The 19,926-nt window shown below is 45.4% G+C and overlaps 1 protein-coding gene across 1 annotated transcript in view; it reads left to right on the top strand.

Annotated features, from left to right (window-relative positions):
- Positions 1 to 2,384: 2,384 nt before the first annotated feature.
- The window catches only part of VPS13D (vacuolar protein sorting 13 homolog D), a 217,108-nt gene continuing 199,566 nt past the window's right edge, over positions 2,385 to 19,926 (top strand). The window contains exons 1-7 of the mRNA XM_080922046.1: positions 2,385 to 2,424; positions 3,951 to 4,044; positions 6,629 to 6,799; positions 13,291 to 13,368; positions 15,418 to 15,608; positions 15,701 to 15,784; positions 18,323 to 18,439. Coding sequence (XP_080778172.1) covers positions 6,703 to 6,799; positions 13,291 to 13,368; positions 15,418 to 15,608; positions 15,701 to 15,784; positions 18,323 to 18,439 — 567 coding nt within the window. The 5' untranslated portion in view covers positions 2,385 to 2,424; positions 3,951 to 4,044; positions 6,629 to 6,702. The remainder of the gene's footprint in view (positions 2,425 to 3,950; positions 4,045 to 6,628; positions 6,800 to 13,290; positions 13,369 to 15,417; positions 15,609 to 15,700; positions 15,785 to 18,322; positions 18,440 to 19,926) is intronic.

Genomic DNA, 19,926 nt, shown 5'->3' with positions numbered 1-19,926 from the left:
TCCTCTCCCTTCCCCTCCTGGTAGGGTCTCATGTAGTCCAAACTGCTTTTGTACTAGCTACATAACTGAGGAGGGGCTTGAACTCCTACCTCTCCTGTCTCCACCTCTCAAGTGCTAGGACTGCAAGCATGTGTACCATCACCTGGAGCAAAGATAATGTTTGCCGAGAAAACACCAGCGACAAGACAAAGCATCTGCCGTAGAGTCGGGGTTAGGAGATGAATGCAGTACAGACAAATCCGCAGATCATTTCTAATAGCATTAAGCGCCGTGAAGAGCCGGTCCTGATGGTTCACATGGCAGTTCCAGCCCTTCAGAGGTGGAGACAGAAGGGGCAGGAGTTCCAGATGAGTCTTAGCTCCACAGGGAGTTTTAGGCCAGCCTGGACAGACAGACAAACAAGGTCTATGAAGAAATACTGAAGCTGGGCACAGGAATCAGTGCTTAGGAGCACTTGGCTGCTCCTGCGGAGGAGTTTGATTCCCAGCACCCCCATAACCACCTGAAATTCCAGCTGCAGAGGAATCCAATGCCCCTGGTTTCCAAAGGCACCTGCACTCGGGTGCACATACCTGCACAATAGCCATGTGTGTGTGTGTGTGTGTGTGTGTGTGTGTGTGTGTGTGTGTGTGTGTGTGATTGTATATGGTTAAAACTACAAGTTTGTAAAGAGGAAAATTCGACGGGATAATGGATGAGAGAATTTCATAGAGGGAGGGGTTAAAAGTCCTGTGAAGTGGGATGTGTGGAGAAAGGAGGTAATATATCTTATTAGCCATCTTTCTACCAGGAGGCTGAGGCTGGAGAAGGATCTTGAACTTGAGGCCCACCTGAGTTATATGTAACGACTCTATTTCAGAAATCAACCTAAACAAGTTTTGCTGTTGGCTCTATGTTGTGATAAGAATATTTTGGATCCATTAGAGTGACTAAATTACTAAATTTAAATATTCTCTTTATCTCTCCCCTCACCTGACTGTCCTTGGTCCTGGGTGCTGAATCCAGCATCATGCATGTGCTAGGAAAGGACCCTGCTTCTATTAGACAGCACTGATCTAGGAGAAAAGCATGCTAAGCAGAGAGAATGACACGTGCACAGGACCCGAGGCAGGAACTGAAGCATGCTGGGAGTCAAGCAGACCAGAGAAAGTCATGGAAAGGGAATAAATCCAGGAAAAGCTTAGTGTGGCACAGTACAGAGGGTGTTTATTTATTTGTTTGTTTGTTTTTGAGACTGCCTCATGTAGCCCAGATTGCCCCACTCCCACCCCCAACTCACTATGTATCTGAGAATGACCTTCAAAACTTGATCTTTCTTTCTCCACCTCCTGAGCTCTTGGCTCAGTGTGTGTGCTTACAAGTGTGTGTCACCATGCCTGGATTTATGTAGTGGTTCTTGCCTCAACTTTGGGAAGCATTGTGGTGTGTGTGTTGTGTGTATGTGTGTGTTCTCTGTGTGTGTGTTCTGTGTGTTTGTGTGTTGTGTGTATGTGTGTGTTCTGTGTGTATGTGTGTGTGTGATGTGTGTGGTGTATGTGTGTGGTGTGTGTGTATGTGTGTGTTGTGTGTGTGTTCTGTGTGTTTGTGTGTTGTGTGTATGTGTGTGTTCTGTGTGTATGTGTGTGTGTGATGTGTGTGGTGTATGTGTGTGTGGTATGTGTATGTGTGTGTTGTGTGTGTATGTGCATATGTGTGTGTGTGTTGGGGTGAAAATATGAGAGGGTAAGATTTGAGACATGGATGAATTTGATATGTAGGCCAAGCTGTCTTCGAACTATCAATCTTCCTGAGTGCTCAGAAGGAGGTTTTTTTTTTTTTTAAATTAAAATTTGCATGTATTCATTTTGTATGTATGTGTGGGCAGGCACACCTGGAGGCCAGAGGACAGCTTGTGCGAGTCAGTTCTCTCCTTCCGCTGAGTGGGTGCTAGGAATTGATCATCTGGCTTGGCTGCAAGCTCCTGTTCCTGCTGAGCTATCTTGACAGCCCAAGAGCTGAATTTTAATAAGTGTAGTGGGGAGAGTGTTTTAAACAGGAAAAGACATGTTTGAATTACAGATTTCGGTGGCAGTCAAGGGGTCACTCTGGGTGGTGGGATGGAAAACATGGCGTTTTGGAGGCATGATACTGTCCCTGCTCTCAGTTTACCCAACTGTAAAATAGGACTGATTAGGCCGGTGCTCGCTCTTCAAGCTCCCAGCATCCTGGGAAGCAGCAGAAGCCCTTGCAGGAACGGCTGCCGACGCTAGGGGGACGCCTCATCGACGGCTCGGTGCTCGGCTGGCCAGGCCCAGGCACATAGCTACTCGATTGGTCGAGCCTAGTGCTTCAGTCACCGCCATTGAGGAGTGGCGGAGAGGAAGCACCTCGCAGAACCCGGCTTGGGCGGTAGCGACAGTGGTGTAGCTACAGCTAAAGCGACAGGTAGGGGGGCGGCGGTCAGGGCTGAGGACCTCGCGGGAAGCGGCTACATAATCGACCCGGCTGTGCTCCGACGGCCCGGCTCGGGGTCCGTGGCACCCGGCCTCTCCTGGAGCCCGGGCGCCCTCGCGGGGACCCGGGAGCCGGAGTGTCGCCGGCGCTTCAGGCCCGGGCTCGGGGCACCGGTCCCTGCAGTCTGGAGACACCACTGGATTTTCACTTCTCCCGAGGCCTGATTCCAACGTGCCAGTGTCCCTTCTGCACGCCCTTAGCGGGGCGGCGTCCCTTCCCTCAGTGTCTCCATCCCCTCTGGGGTCACCTCTGGGTGGGGACATCAGGCTTGGTCCCCGTGGTCCCTCTCCCACTCCTCCTCCAGGTAGGGGACCCTTCGTCTCTCCTACCCCTAGAGAGCCATCTTCTCCAGGCTTGGTGGCTCTGTCCCCTGTTGCTGCCAGATTCGGGGTTCTGACAGAAGACCGGAGATATGGGAAGGCCAAGGGAAGCTTCGTGTTCCTGTGGAGCCCCCGGTCTGACACCCACTTGGAGTTGTCCCCTTGTGGCAGAGCTCCTGGAATTCCTCAGCACTCAGCCCTAGCTCCCTGGCAGAGGGACTCTCTGGGTCCAATTGCAAATGCTTCCCTTTCCCGGTCTGGCCTCTTCTCGGGTGGGGCCTGGCTCAAGGTCATGTCCGGCTGTCTGCCCAGGCTGTGGGCTGAACCCAGATCCTCAGTGTCACCTGCTACACTAGATAGGGGAAGCCAGGTGGGGGTTATTGCCGGGCAGTTGCCTAGAAGTCCTGATGGACCTGAGCATATAAATACTCCGGGACTCTGGCCAGTCTGGCGGACCTTCCTGAAACCAGATTCCTTCAGGGAATCCTTGAAGTGGCCTCAAGCCTGCTCTAGATGCTCAGCAGAGCTAATGGATGCTTTCTGGCTTGGGCCTCACACTGAGCAGAGGAACATCTTAGGACGCTAACAGCTCATGCCTTTTAAATGCGTACTTTGTGTTCTAACACATTGAAAATAAGTATGGTACGGCCAGAACATGGGTTCAAAGGGACAATAGTTTCCTGAAAAAGTAGATTTATTTTACACTTATTTTGTGTGTGTGTTGCGGGGGTGGGGGGCAGCAGTTGTCAGAAGACCACCTGTGGGAGTCTGTAGTCTCTTTTTAGCCATATGGGTTCTGGGGACTAAGCTCAGGTCTTGGTAGCAATTTCCTTCACCCTCTGAGACATGCTAGCCCGACAGTAGTTTTCTCTTTACTGGGAAAACATCTGGAGTTGGCATTTTAGGGAGAGTTGGCTTTTAGGGCTGAAATTAATGGCAATAACAAAAGTAAAGATTACTCCAACCTTGACTCAGTGCCCAGGACTGTTTGAGGCTCACATAGTAAAACAATCAGTTTCACATTGTGTTTTTAATAGATTTACCTTGTTAAAATGGCAATAGAGAAATGTCTCTTTTACTTACACTGTGAAGCATTTTTGATTAAAGATGAAAAATTGTTTTTTGTGATCTTTAAAGCAAATCCTGAAGAGTCTCCTCCCGGTTCTTGGTTTTATGTCTGGAGCATAGTTCCCCCTCCCACCAAATCTTTTGAAAGAAATAAGACAATAAGGTACGTTTTCTTCAAAATGTTTCAATAGTATTATTATTGAGATAGGGTCTCAATATGTGGCCCTGACTGGCCTGGAACTCCCTACATAGATTAGATGATTGTCCTTAAATTCAGAGGTTGCCTGCCTCTTCCTCTCTTATTCTGGGGGAACATCAGGCTTGGTTCTGGGGGTCCTGAAGATTTAATTGATTTTTAACTGTCCCTGATTACAATTATGTCTGGCATGGAAGTGCTAGGAACGACTGACAAGTACGTATTAGTCTTCCCTTGAGGCTGGGTCAACTTTTAGGGGGCTTTTGCTTTGGGGCTGTTTTGTGTTGTTAGCTTTTTCCTTGGAGTGAAAGGATTTATCTACTCTCCTGGCAGTAAGATAAATCACTAGTCATAGGGCAGAGTTGTTGGAAAGGATCCTGAAAATAGTCCGGTTCCAAGTGGGGCACATACCACAGGAAATCTGGAATGTTTGGTGTGGTGGCTGGTGACCAGTATGATGACCCAGAACCCACCTAATCTTTTGTTTTTGTTTTGAGACTGAGTATGTAGGCCCTGGCTGTTCTGGAACTGCTCGGCTGCCCTTAAACTCACAGACCTGTCTGCTTCTGCCTGCCAGTGCTGAGATTAAAGGCCTGCACCACCATTCATGCCTCTCACTTAAACCTTTTTCTTTTTTCTTTCTTTTTATTTTATTTTTTTTGGTCTTAGTCTTTCTCATGCTCACTTTAAAAAAAAGTTTATTTTTGTATGTATATATGCATTTGAGTCTGTGTGTGAGTGTGCCCATACCAGAGCATGCATGTGGAGGTTAGAGGACAACTTTCTGGAGCCAGTTCTCTCCTGCATGTGAGTCCTAGGGATGGAATTTAGGCTCTCAGGTTGGTAGCAGGTGCCTTTACCCTCTGAGCTATTTGGATGGCCCTCAAGTTAACTGTTTGTAATAGTAAAAATATCTATGTAACTCCAGGAAAAAGTTTTAAAAATGTTTACTTTAAATTGTGAGTGTTTTGCCTGTATGAATGTCTGTGTACCACATGGGTGCCTGGTGCCTATGAAGGACCAAAGAGGGCATCAGATTCCTTGGAACTGGAGCTACAGATGGTTGTGAACCACCAGGTGGGTGCTGGGAATTAACTGAACCTGGTTCTCTAAAAGAGCAGCCAGTGCTCTTAACAGATGAGCCATGACTCCAGCTTCCCAGCAACACTTTGATAAATATTTGCTAAAGTATCATAGATATACTTACAGCAGATGAAAGGAAAACTGACTTTAATTGCCAATCAATATTCTGATAAGCTTTAGAGTGTTTATTAAGTGTGTGCTTAAAAGAATAATTATTTTTTTTTTTACAATACTGGCAAACACAATATTATACTACTTATTGTAAGAAGTAATTGTGATTCAGTACTGAATCTACATGCTGAACCTGTAACCAGAGCATTGGTAGTGTTTGCCTTTGTTGGCTAAAATAGTCATTAGGTTAGCATCAGTGGGGATGTTGAAGATTAGTGGTAAGGCTGGAGATGTACCTAAGTCGGTAGATTGCTTGAAGCCCTAGAATCAGTTCCCAGCACCACATACAGCATACATGATGGTGCAGACTTGTAATCCCAGTACCTCCTAAGAAGACCAGCGTTGAATATATTAGACCCTGATCTGAAAAAAAAAATAAGATCAGTGATAAAGCATTCCCTTTCTCTTCCATTTAGATGATTTTATGAATGAGCCTAATGAATAAATTTGTCTATTTTAATTAGGACACCCTAAGTAGTGTTGTAGAGTGTGAATTTCATTCACACAGCCTCTTGAACAGTTTTGCTTTGATCTAGGTTCATGCTTTTTAGCATTTGGGCTGGATGAGTCTTTGCTGCTTGGGGTTGTCATGGGTGTTGTAAGATGCTCATTAGTTTGTGCAGGCCCTCTTCACAAGACAGCCGTAGCAACATCTGAAGTGACAGTGATAAAAATGTCTTCACAGAACTGGAGAGATGGCAGTGGTTAATAACACTAGTCTTGCAGAGGAATTGGGTTTAGTTCTCAGCACCTACATGGAGGCTCATAACCTTCTGTAACTCTAGTTTCAGGTACCCGTATGACTTCTACCCCCCAAAGGCTCCTGCATGCATACAGTGCACACTCATACACATAAAAAAAGGAACATCTTCAGATGTTGCTAAGTTGCCCCTGTGAAAAGCTCTGATGAGGGCAGTCTGGTCCCACGTCTAGTCCCCAAAGGAAGGATTTCAGAGAACAGCTAACTTAAAAGGCTTAGCTTCAAATTGCAGGTGATTTTCAGAGTTTCAAAGTGACTGTCTCTATAGCCGAAGATCAGTTTGGGTGCCTCCTGAGTCCAGCTTGAGGCAGGCAGAAATGGGAGTCAACACAGAATTGCACCTAGGTTCTGTTTTGTTGTTGTTTTGAGGTAGGGACTCATTATTTATCCCTGGCTGGTCCTGGAACTCTAGACCAGGCTGGACTGGTACTCCCAGAAGTCTGCCTGCCTAAATTTTCCAAGTGCCAGCATTAATGTGTGCCCCACCACACCCAGCTGTGCTCTGTTAACTTCCTTTTTCTTTTTTTTCTCTTATAGATTCAGTGACCATGAGAGAGAGAAGTAAAAGACTGACCCATGATTTCTAAGCACCTTTTTCTGAGGAAATAGTCATGTTGGAAGGTCTTGTGGCCTGGGTTCTCAATACCTACTTGGGGAGATATGTCAATAACCTGAACACTGACCAGCTGTCCGTCGCACTTCTCAAAGGTGAGCACATCATTTGTCTTCAGTAAAACACGGTCTGCCTTTCCTTCCTTTTTTCTATTCCTTTTAAATCCAATGGATTAATTAAATTTTTATATAAATTATGTCTATCTGTCTGCGTGGGAAGGTAATGCATGTGCCATGGTGCCCCTGTGAAGGTCAGAGGGCAATTTGTGCAAGTTGGTTCTTTCCCTCTACTGTGTGGGTTGGGGAAGGTGGTGTCAGACTCATGTTAGCAGCCTTCCTGCACCTGTCCTAACTCATTGAGTCCCCTCACCTGCCCTAATTTCCTTGTGGGTTTGTGTTAGTTACAAAGTAGCAACAAAACATGAGAACCTATATTAAAGGGTCACAACATTAGGATGGTTGAGAACCACTGGTTTAATGTGTATAGAGAAGGAAGACAGCTATCCTGGTCTACTTTGATTTCCAGGTAAGCCTGTTCTTCATATCGAGTTCTAAGCTAGCCAGGGATACAAAGTTAGACCCTTCTTCAGGATGATTGGGCTGCCAGTAAGCAAAGTCAGAGCTAGTGGAGAGGAAGGAAGTGCAGTGTCCTGGGAACAGCGTTTGCCCAGGACCAGGCTGGAGGGAATAACATCTTGTGGGTTTTCACATTCTGAGGGTGGGACCAGAACTTCCTTGTCTTGGACCCCCACTGTGTTCCAGGAGTTTCCCAAACTCATGCTCTTCAGGACTGATTGAGTTGGCTGTGGGAGCTAGTGTGGTTCGGCTGTCCTCTACCCTCTCCTTCCTTTCTTTAGAGACGGAATTGAATTCTTCCCTCTCCCACTTTCCCTTTTGTTCTTTGAAGGAAACTAGTGGGAAGCAAAAGTGAGGAGTTTGCAGGAGTGTCAAGTTCTTGCTCTGAGACTTGTTGATGTGCCCGGTACCTCGAGACTGCAGATAACAGGCTTGGAGAGCACTGCAGGCTCAGCTTTCCTCACTGAGAGCAGAGTTAGCTAGTGACACATTGCTCACTGACAAGATGGAGCTTTAAGGCATGCGATGTATCTCTGGACGTACTAATGACGGACTTCTGATCTTAGCACTTCTAGGCAGAATGTGTCTTTTTAAAAAATTAAATTAAGTGCCAGGTGTGGTGGCACATCTTTTAATCCCAGTTCTTGGGAAACAGAATCAGATGGATCTCTGTGAGTGTATCTCGGTGAGTTCAAGGCCAGCCTGGTCAATGTAGTGGAACCCTGACTTAAAAAAAAAGATTAAAGTTGCATTTGTTTATTTTGTACGTTTATGGGTCTACATGCCATGGTATGTATGGGGCAGTTAGAGGTCAACTTTTGGGTGTTGGTTCTTTCTCTCCACTGTGTGTTCTTAGGCTCTTATTTAGGCTGGGCAGGAAGCACCTTTACTCTCTTGAGTCATCTCCTTGGCCCATGCTGCTGTTTTTCATTCACTCTGTAGTCCTGGCTGAACCTGACACTTACCATGAAGTTTCTGCCAGCTTCAAACTGGTAGTGATGCTCCTGCCTCTGCCTCCCAAGTGCTGGGATTGTAGGCAGACCACACATGGAACCTAGAATATGTCTTATAACAACTGTATGCATCATTGAGGTATTTAGGGTAACTTTTCTAGCATCCTCTTTAAGGACTGTAATTCTCTCTGGAGTTTAAATCTATGGAATGCAGCTGGGCAGCTTTTGGTCCCAGCACTCTGGAGGCAGAGGTAGGTGGATATCTGATTTCGAGATCAGTCTGCTCTTACATAGTGAGTTGCCAGGACTAGATAGACCCTATCTCAAAAAAAAAAAAAAAAAAAAAGATATGAAACCTTGAGGAATGTTTTTCTCTCATAACTGGTGTGAGTGGTGACCCTTTACTTAAGGAGTCAGAAGCACACCACAGCCCATGGAGCCATGACTGTGAACAGGGGGACTGGCTTTGGAAAGGAGCTGACAGTATTGGTTGGTCTTGACATAATGGAGTAGTGATTGAGGGAACAGGGTATTAGACAAGCAAGAGACCCTTATTTTGACCTAGTAGCAAATATTTACTGTTGTTAAATGTGTGGGGAGGCACAGAGATAACAGCGTTCAGGTGGCTGAGCTATCTATCATGGGTTTCTGTGGTTGGACTGCCTAGAAGGGACAAAAAGGAGAAGAAAAGACTTCATACCAGACTGAATTTATGTCCAGTTGTAACATTTATTAGCAACGTGAACACATGCGTGTGAGAAATTATTAACCCTCCCATAGGGCTCTGAGCACCAAGTAGGTTAATGAGGGTCAAAGGGCTTAGAGCTGTTCTTGGCAAGTAGTGGGCTCTCAGTGCAGGTTAGTCACCATTTATCAGCACATGGTCAGCTCAGGATTGGCTGGTGTGCAGTGGTGAGTTGTGCCTGTGCACTGAAGTACTTAAAATGCCAATCACTGCAAGAGTAGTTGGAGGACAGAGGTTGCACTTGGCCAACACTTAGTGAGCACCTGCCATTGGCAAGGCTCTGTGCTTTCGACTGGAGCTCAGGCTCAAGCTCACCCTGCTCTAACCACTTAAAAGCTGCCAGTGACTGTAGCATCCACTAACCACCTGTGACCTCTGGTGCTACCACTTAACCAGCTGAGGGTTCTAAGCAAGCTGCCTTTGAGAAACCGATGTCCAGGCTGAGCATCCCCAGTCTGGAAGATTCGGAAATGTGGAGCATTTTAGTATTGACCAAGGTCAAAATGCCTGTGATAGCAGGTCACCCTGGTTGCATTTTGAGTATTTTTAAAAATTAGTTTTCCAGCTGGGCAGTAGTGGTTCAATGCCTTTAATCCCAGCACTCAGAAGGGAAGCAAAGGCAGGCAGATCTCTGAGTTTAAGGCAATGCTGGTCTACAGAGTGAGTTCCTGGACAGCCGGGGCTACACAGAGAAACCTTGTTTTGGAAAAAAAAAAATTTTTTTTTTCCTTCACTCGTTCCCTCCTCTTTTTTTTCTTTCTTTCCATTAGTTTGGTTAATTGGCTGATTGGAGTGTGTATAAACTATATCAAATAGGTGGAGATCAGAAGATAGATAACTTGTGAGAGTTGTTCTCTCCTTCCACAGTGTGGTCCCAAGGATCAAACTCAGGTTGTTCTGCTTGATGGCAGTCGACTCTCCCCATATCAGCCCCTGGATTCTTCATATAGCCCGGCTGCCCTCAAAGTGGATTTGTAGCCGGGGCTGACTTTAAATTTCTGATCTTCCTGCTTCCACATTCCAAGTGTTAGGCTTACACGTGTGCACACTTCCAGTCTGCAGTGGTGACAAGGAACCCATAGTTCCATACATGAAAGGGAAAGTGTTCTACCTACTGAACTACAACCCTGGCTCTGAATATTTGATTTTTGTTTGGGAGTGCTCAACCAGTAAAATTTATTAAAATGAAAAGATCTCCCAAACCTAAAATAATTGAAATCACAAGTATTTCAGATAGGGATATTCAGCGTGTAGTATTTCTTTGCTTTTTAGGATGATTGAAAGAGATAATGCATTGGCTGGAGAGATGGCTCAGCACTTGTTGTTCTCCCAAAGGACCTGGGTTCAGTTCCCAGCACCCACTTGGTAGCTTGCAGCTGTATATTACTCCAGTTTCAGGGGATTTGATCCCTTCTTTAGGTCTCTTCATGCACCAGGCACAGAAGTGGCACACAAATACATATAGGAAAATCATCTATATACGTACAATTAAAAATTAGAGTATATTGTTACTTAGTATACTTAGTTACTGATCTATCGCTCTGAGGAGACACCAAGGCCAAGGCAACTTATAAAAGAAAACATTTAATTGAGGGCTTGCTGAGATTTCAAAGTTAGATCATCATGACAGGAAGTATGGTAGCAGGAAGCAGGCAAGCAGGCAGGCAGGCAGGCAGCAGGCAGGCAGGCAGCAGGCAGGCAGACAGCAGGCAGGCAGCAGGCAGGCAGCAGGCAGGCAGGCAGCAGGCAGGCAGACAGCAGGCAGGCAGCAGGCAGGCAGCAGGCAGACAGCAGGCAGGCAGCAGGCAGGCAGCAGGCAGGCAGCAGGCAGGCAGCAGGCAGGCAGCAGGCAGGCAGCAGGCAGGCAGATAGCAGGCAGGCAGCAGGCAGGCAGCAGGCAGTCAGCAGGCAGACAGCAGGCAGACAGCAGGCAGGCAGCAGGCAGGCAGCAGGCAGGCAGCAGGCAGATAGCAGGCAGACAGCAGGCAGACAGCAGGCAGGCAGCAGGCAGGCAGGCAGGCAGCAGGCAGGCAGGCAGGCAGGCAGGCAGGCAGGCAGACAGCAGGCAGGCAGGCAGCAGGCATGATGGCATGATGCTAGAGCTGGAGCCAAGAGCTCACATCTGATCTGATCTGAAATGCAGATTGCAGGTAGAGAGTCATTGATCCTGGTATAGGCTTTTGAAACCTCAAAGCCCATCCTCAGTGACATACCTCCAACAAGACCACACTTCCCCATCTTTCCACACTTCCCCATCTTTCCTAAACAGTCCACCGACTAGGGAACCAGACATTGAAATATATGAGCCAGTGGGGGCCACTTTCATTTAAATCACCACATGTATTAAATATTTAAAAGATTATAATAATCATATGATTTACCCCCTCCTCTTCCTTCTTCTAAACCTTCCTATATACTCCTTCCTTGCTCTTTCAAAGTCATGGTAAATATATATTTTTTTAAATTAAAAAATTATTTACATTGGTGTTTTGTGTGAAGATGTCATCCCTCAGAAGTAGGATTACAGTTAAGAGCTGACATGTGGGTGCTGGGATTTGAACCCAGGTCCTTTGGAAGAGCAGCCAGTACTCTTAACTGTTGACCCAAATATCCAGCCTATATATATATGCTTTTTAAATGAGATAATTCAGGGACTGCAATTATAGTCTGGGGTTAGAACACTGGTTTTGCATGAGTGGGTGGGAGATTAGGAAGGCATGAGTTTGAGGCCCACTATTTTGGGGATAATGATGAAATACTTGGCACATGGTGAGACCTCACTAAATGGTGGATCCTGTCACTATCATCTTTCACCTCAGCCTGTAAGGTTCCTGCCCACAAGGCAGTCATCACTGAGTGGCTGTGCTTGAGCTAGTGGCCGTAGCTGGATGTGACCGCTTGCTCCTGTGATCCCAGTACTTGAGAGGATGAGGCAGGAAGGACTGCGGTGAGGTCAAGGCCAGTCTGGGGTATGTAGAGTTCTAGCTAGTCTAGGTGACACTGCTAGATTCTGTCTTTAATTACAAAAATTACATTATATGTTTAAGTGCTTAGGCGAGGAACTCTGTCTGTAGGACCTGGGGAAAGCTGGGGTAGCTTTTGAGTGAGCTGAAAAGAGTTTCAGTGGATTGCACAGTGGTAACCACTTTCCACAAGGAGCGGCTCCCAGGAGCAGGGGCTGGGAACTTGTGGGTACAGGAGGATGATCTGGAGTCAGAAAGTAAGGCTTTGCTGGGCAATTTCTCCTTGTTTTCTGAACCCCACTCGGCCTGGTCCTGTAAATAATCTGGAGCAGAATGCAGAGACTCGGGTAGTCAACACAGATGGCTGGGAAATGCCCGAGTTCACCACAGTAGTAGTGTATAGGTCTCTGACCAGTGTGAGATGAGGAATTTTGGGGTGAGGCATCTATGAAAAAGCTGGGAAATTGTCTGCCTGGAAATGAGTGAGTGGCATTCTGGCTTCAAGTGTCTACCTCCTTCGGTGCTTTGCTGCATGAGTCTTAGGAGCAATTCTTCTTAGCAGGGCAGGGCTTTTCCCAGCAGAGCAGACCGGGGCACACATTTGTGTGTGTGCGTTGTAGGGGGGCATTAGTATGTTTTCTGTCTTGAACCATTACTGTGTTTTTGCTCTTCCCTAGCTATTGGCTTGCTGCAGGCTTCTGTTGCTTCTCTTTACTTTCTAAACCTGTGCTCTCTTCAGGTTCTTTAATGTTTTATGGTGGAAGTTCCTTCTATTTCTGAACAGTGCAGTGGCCAGGGAAACCTAGGCACCACCGACCTTTGTGACTGATTAGCATATGAGAAAATACGGCAGGCCAGTCTCAGTTCAGATGAGAAAAGGGATGGTGCGTGGCTACACTGGATCACTTAGTTCTCATATGCCTTCAGTCACTAGTGCTGTAAAAACAAACAAAACTGGAATTGTCTATCTGAAACATTTTCTGATTTAGTCTCCTTTATGATAATCTCTCCAATTGTGGAAATAGGTTTATTTTGCTTTAGGTTAGTTAGGTTTATGCAATGTGGGACCCCATGTGGATCCAACGTTCCCCCCCAAAAGCTCCCGCTTGATTAGAACCTGCCAAATTGCTAGGTTTGATCTGTTCTTTAGAGTTTGCACATCTGTTTATCCAGGAAAGTAACGTCCCTACATCATATTCCTTTGCAGTGAGCCTTGTCTGCCCTATTTCTGGGCCTTCCTACTCATTAGTGGTTCTTGTCTGTATTCCATGGCTATAATCCTCAGCGTTCTGCACACAGCCTTTGTTGAAATAAATGATGAACATTTATTTCATGGTGTTTTGTTTTTAGGTGCTGTTGAATTAGAAAACCTCCCATTAAAGAAAGATGCCCTGAAAGAACTGGAATTGCCCTTTGAAGTCAAAGCTGGTACGTGGAACCAAAGGAGGGAGGAAGGTTTGGGGATCAAGTTGTATCAGTTTCACTCAAGTGCAGGTGGATCTGTGAGATGGAGGCCAACTTGGTCTATATAAGAGGTTCCAGGCTAGCCAGGACTGTGCAGTGAGACCCTATCACAAACAAACAAACAAACAAACAAACAAACAGATAAACAAAACTTGACTCAGAACAGTCAGGGATTAGGGTTAGGGATGGAGTTAAGTGGTAGAGCATGTGCTTAACATGCTCAGGGCCTGGGATTCTAGTCCCAGAAACACACACACACACACACACACACACACACACACACACACACACATACACACACACTTAAACCCTCTTGCACACACAGAAAACCACAAGATCAAAAGAGTACCTATATATCTTGTATTTTTACAACTGTTCTTATATTTATTTGTGTATATGTACATGTCTTTGCACCAGCAAAGACACCGACAGATGGCATCTGAAAGCTTCCACAATTCTGACACTGGCTACTTTCAGAAGGTGATTCTTCAGACATTGAAGGATTAAGAGGAACTCTTTGGTGGAAAATTAATGGTTTTCTAATATTTGTGAAAATCCAATTTTTTATGCCTTTTGTATTAGCAAACTCGACCTTGTTTCTTACCAAAGGTCACTAAGATGTGTGAGGTTCTATTTTGCTGTCAGCATGCTTCATACTCTCTTGCAAACTCATTCAGTACTGCCACTGTGGCCAGGCATAGCAAAGCATGCCTATAGCCCAGCATTTGGGAGGGAGAAGGAAGGCCTGGTGTTCACTATGTAGATCAGGCTGGCCTGAAACTCATGTTACTGGGCTGGCTTCAAACTCACAGAAATCCTCCAATCTGTGCCCCCATGCTTAGTGAGATATCTCTTACTACATAGAGTTTAAAGGCTTGGCTAAAATGGAAGAAGGTGGGAAGGAAGTATATTCTATAGGCAAGGTAGTTCTGAGCCCAAGTTCTTGTGAGCATTAGGTTTCTTTATCCATATACTGTGCTGTCTGTTTTAGTTTACAGTGGGTATGGTCAAGGTTAGATATGTAAGCATGGTAACTCCCAATGAATACTCATCAACCAGCCAGTTATTAACAAGAGATGAGTTCTGTGACCAGGGGGCCTGTGCAGGTGGGCACCGTGAGAAGAAAGGCACCTTTAGGAATTCAAGATATAGTCTAGTTGGAAGAGTGTTACCATAGGACATAATCTATATCTAATATGAAAAAACCTCACTGGGCATTTTCCAGCTTAATTCATTGTAGTTGGTTGTCTTAGTTATGATTTTATTGCTGTGCACAGACACCATAACCAAGGCAACTCTTATAAAGACAACATTTAATTGGGGCTGGCTCACAGGTTCAGAGGTTCAGTCCATTATCATCAAGGTGGGAGTATGGCAACATCCAGGCAGACATGGTGCAGGAGGAGCTGAGAGTTCATCTTCATCTGAAGGCTGCTAACAGAATACTGGCTTCCAGGCAGCTAGCTGTAGCTCACACCCACCTACTCCAATAGGGCCACATCTTCTAATTGTGCCTACCACTCACTGGGCTGAGAATATACAAACTATCACACTGGTTCTTTTTAATTAATGACTTTATTTTGAGGTGGCTCTTACAGATCCTACTCTAACACTTGTTTCACATGATTGGCTAGTCTTGAACTCTGATCCATGCTGGCTTTAACTTGCCATCCCCCTGCCTTAACCATCTGAGTGCTAGGATTACAGACATGCACCACCACACCTGGTTTGTTCTTTTGTGATTATTTGTGATAATTGTTTTTTTTTTTTTTTCCCCTTCTGGTACTGGGAATGGAATACAGGGCCTTGCACTTCCAAGGCAAAAGTTCTACTAGAGCTAAATGTCACCTTCCAAAGCTCCCACTGGCTTTGGACTTGTGAATTTCTTACCTCTCTCTCTCTTCAGCATTTCCTAAGTGCACCACCACACTTGTCAGTTTTTAATTTTTTAATAAAATAAATAATGGTACCTGAGAAATGTGCAGGTGTCTAATGAGAGGATCCTTCTTCCAGGCTTGATTGGGAAAGTGACCCTCCAGATTCCTTTTTACCGCCCCCATGTGGACCCTTGGGTGATCTCCATCTCCGGCCTTCACGTAATTGTTGCCCCTGAGAAAATCCAGGACTTCAATGATGAGAAGGAGAAGCTACTGGAGAGGGAGCGTAAGAAAGTGCTGCTTCAAGCCCTGGAGGACAGATGGAAGGCAAGGCATAGAGCCTCTATATTTTAGGGGCTCCTGTGACATCCCCAGCATTGAAGCACTGGCCTCACTGACACGGGCTCTTGTCTTTGCAGAGTGAGCGGCGGCAGCAGAAGGGAGAACCATATTGGTATTCAGTCACTGCCTCAGTTGTCACAAGGATTGTGGAGAACATTGAGGTGAGTCCTGTCACCTTTATGAGGGCACATGAAGGGCTTCTGAGGTTTTGATGTGCTTTCGCTTCCGAGTTGCTCGTTTCTTGTGGGTTTAGCTGGTGCAGTGTTTGGGGGCTGGCTGTTCAGGTGTGCCTTTTTAGAGGTTGTTGCCAAAGGGAAAAACTGAAAAGCAAGTCCTGGCTTGTGAGGCCAACACAGGCCTTTCTTGCTTTAGGTGTGAGTAGGCGTTTTCTATTTCACTCCCCCTCCCCTTACCACACTTTCTTTTTGAATGTTGGAATCCCACTTGCTAAAGGATTTCTTACCTCAGAAGCCAAGTTATTTAGGTCTGGATGACTGGTTTCAGGGCAAGTCATCTAATTTCTCTGGTCACAGTTTTTTCATCTGCAAAATGAGTGAGGTGGGGTCCCACTGCCTACTGTGTGAACTGTGACCTCCAACGGATGTATCTTACTGAGTTTAATGGGCTGTAGTGCAGTGTCCACTTGTTTGACCATTAGGAGTGGGGTCGGGGATGAATCTTTATCAGTGTCACAAAGCAGTTCATGCTGACAGTCTCTAGGATTCTCTTGTAGTGTCAAGGCGACCCAGGCCAAATGTGCTTAGTGTGTGTCATGTTCCCCAAAAGTATAACCTGAGTGTCTTAGTCAGGGTTTCCATTCCTGCACAAACATCATGACCAAGAAGCAAGTTGGGGAGGAAAGGGTTTATTCAGCTTACACTTCCACATTGCTGTTCATCACCAAAAGAAGTCAGGACTGGAACCCAAGCAGGTCAGGAAGCAGGAACTGATGCAGAGGCCATGGAGGGATGTTGCTTACTGGCTTGCTTCCTCTGGCTTGCTCGGCCTGCTTTCTTATAGAACCCAGGTCTACCAGCCCAGGGATGGCACCACCCACAATGGGCTGGTCCCTCCCCCCTTGATCACTAGTTGAGAAAATGCCTTACAGCTGGATCTCATGGAGGCATTTCCTCAACTGAGGCTCCTTTCTGTGTGATAATTCCAGCTTGTATTAAGTTGACATAAAACCAGCCAGTACACTGAGGTTGTTAGTTTCATGACTTGGATAAAAAGATTGGTACACTTAGGGGCACTAATTTAAGAAAAAAGGTTGTTGTTATTATAATGTAGTAATATTTTTGTGCATATGTGCACAATGTTCTATGTGTTGATATGTGTGCATATTTTCTACAACAAAGGAATATTTTTTTCTTGTAAAACTTTTTTTTTGCATTTATTTATATACAGGGGGAGAGGTAGGGGTACATGTGAAAGTAAAAAGATTTCTTGTGGCATTTTGCTTCTGTTTTATTCTGTGAGTCTTGGGGATCAAACTCAAGTCATTGGGCTTGGTGGCTAGCATATATGCCTGCCTAGCTTTTTGCTGACCCCGGAAACTTCTTTCCCCAGAGGGCCACTTATCTATAGTATAATCACAGGAATGGTGGGGCCTCTGCTTGGGGAGTTTGTTGTTGGTTGTGTGTACTCTCAGAGAAGCCGACTGTACCAGCTCAGCAAAAAGACACACTCACTGTGTACTCCTCCACTGTTCATCCTCTGGGTCTTATATCTTTTCTGTCTCTTCTTCCTTGATGGTCCCAAGCCTTGGCAGGGGTGATGTACCTGTGTCATTTAGGGTTGAGCACCCCACCATCACTTTTTAACAAAATTTTGTTTGTGTGAGGGCATATGAGGGCATGTGAGTGAGTGAGTGTGTGTGTGTGTGTGTGTGTGTGTGTGTGTGTGTACACATGTACATACATTTGGAAGTTAGAAGACAGCTTACAAAATTTGGTTTTCTTCTACAAGGGACCTGGGGATTGATCTCAGATCATCAGTCTTGGCAGCAAGTGCATTTGTCCATTGGGATACCTCACTGGCCCATATTATGATTTTGCCATTAATATTAAGCATTGGTTTCCCCAAATTGGCTTCATTACTGTGATGGTAATCATATTGAGTGGTAACTTACTGTTGTTTGACTTTCTTTGTTCTTTTCCTTTTTTGTGGTGTGTATGGTTTATGTTTGGGCATGTGGACAAATTTGCAGAATATGAAGGCCAGAGCTGGGCTGGAGAGATGGCTCAGTGGTTAAGAGATGCTCTTCCAGAGGTCCTGAGTTCAAATCCCACCAACCACATGGTGGCTCACAACCATCTGTAATAGGATCTTATGCCCTCTTCTGGTGCATCTGAGGACAGCTACAGTGTACTCATAGTACTCATATACATTAAATAAATAATTCTTTAAAAATGAATGAAGTCCAGAGCAGTGTATCAGGTGTCTTCCTCTGTTGCTTTCTACCCTAGTACCTTGAGACTGGGTCTCTAAATGGTTACATTGTCTTCTGGAATGACTTGATTACAGCCTTCCTGAGATAACATTTATCACAATGAACTGTTATTCTTGAGTGGTTTGTGAGTAGAATTTTGAGCACACTGGTGTCTTTGAGTAGATGCCCTCTGTGATTGGACCCCACTTATAGGATTTTACCTGCAAGAATTATCTAAATATATTTTCTCTTTCCTTCCTCTTTGCAGTTAAAAATTCAAGATGTCCATCTGCGTTTTGAAGATGGTCTTACCAGTCCCTCCCATCCTTTTGCATTTGGCATCTGCATTAAGAATGTTTCCATGCAGAATGCTACAAATGAGCCTGTGAGTATGAGATCTGACCACACAGAATAAAACTCCATGCTAGGAGGCCTGGGGCTCTGCCCTCTGTCCTTGAGTGCTGTGTAAGCAGAGTGCTGCTACTTGGCTTTGCTATGTGTGTCTTGTATGTAGGTAATGAAAATTAATTTGCTGGGAAGAGGAAGCGGTTGCTTTCATTGACCTGTTCTGTCACTTTGGTTTTATACATAAAGAAGCTGAGCTACAAAGGAAACTCCTGCTCATAGTTTCATTCTCTGCCTGGGAATGTCTGTGACAGTTTCCACACCTTGTCTTTTTGTAAAGCTATTATGTGGCTTGTCTGTGGTGTGTTGCAGTAAATATTAAAAAATAACTAATGCTTATCTCTGCCGGCCGTGAGGTCTCACTCCTCAAGCCTGGTTTTAGTTTGGAGCCACATGCTCCTCTGACGCCCTGTCTGAGCTGCCACCACGGCTCAACTTGTCTGTGCAACTCCCTTCCCTGGCGGTGTTGAACTCACAGAGCTCTACCTGACTCTGCCTCTGGAGCCTGGGATTAAAGGTGCACACACCATCACGGCTCTGCTGGATGCTAGAGTAAATGCTATCTGGCAGGGCCAATGAGCTTGGTATTGTCAGCAAGTGCAATAAAAGTGGACAGTTCATTTCAAAGTTTGAGACGGCCTCATGGAGCATAGGCCAACCTTGAACTAGATTTGTAATTTACTACATAGCCAAATATCTCTTTAGATTTCTGGTCCTCTTGCCTTATTTACTTTCCAAGCGCTGGGAATTACATGTGTGCACCACATGTCTAGTTTGGAATCCTATAATTTTTATTTACTAGGACACTTGTTTAAAGGCTGAGTCTTTATGTGGATCCTGACCCTCTTCTGGTCTCTGCAGGTACTGAATACATACACATAAAATAAGAAACAGGGCGTGGTGGTACATGCCTTTAATCCCAGCACCCAGGAGGGAGAGGCAGTCAGATCTCTAGTCTGGTCTATATAGTGATTCTAGGCCAGCCAAGGGCTACATAGTGATACCCTGCTCCAGAACAAAACAAAACAAAAATGAAGGTAAAAACAAAAACACTAAAGCAATTTATTCTCTACTTCTGGAGAAATGTGAAACTAAGGAGTCAGAAGGCTTCTGAAACTCCGAGAATCAGTGTGCGTACACTTCCCTCCATCAAATGGGCACCAGAAGCTCTGGTTCCTTGTCTTGTAGGTGCAGCACACTGGTCTCTGGTCCACAAGACCTTCCCTCCTGTGTTTTCCTTCTTACAAGGACCCCACTCATTCACTTTGCCTACACCCATCCAGCACGGCACCACATTAACCTGATTCTGTCTGCACAGATGATGTCTGTGAATAAGACACACTCATCCTTGTGCTCCATGCTGACTTCTTAGAAGAGGACACTGTCCAAACCGATAACCCTCTTAATATTCCAAGATAGTCTTTCTATACTTAACTGACTTCCCACTTCAAGTATGTGTTCATGCAC

This window comes from Micromys minutus (genome assembly GCF_963924665.1).
Source record: "Micromys minutus genome assembly, chromosome: 9".
NCBI classification, from domain to species: Eukaryota; Metazoa; Chordata; class Mammalia; order Rodentia; family Muridae; genus Micromys; species Micromys minutus.
Note: the sequence above shows the minus strand (reverse complement) of the source record. Positions and strands in the feature narration are given on the sequence as shown.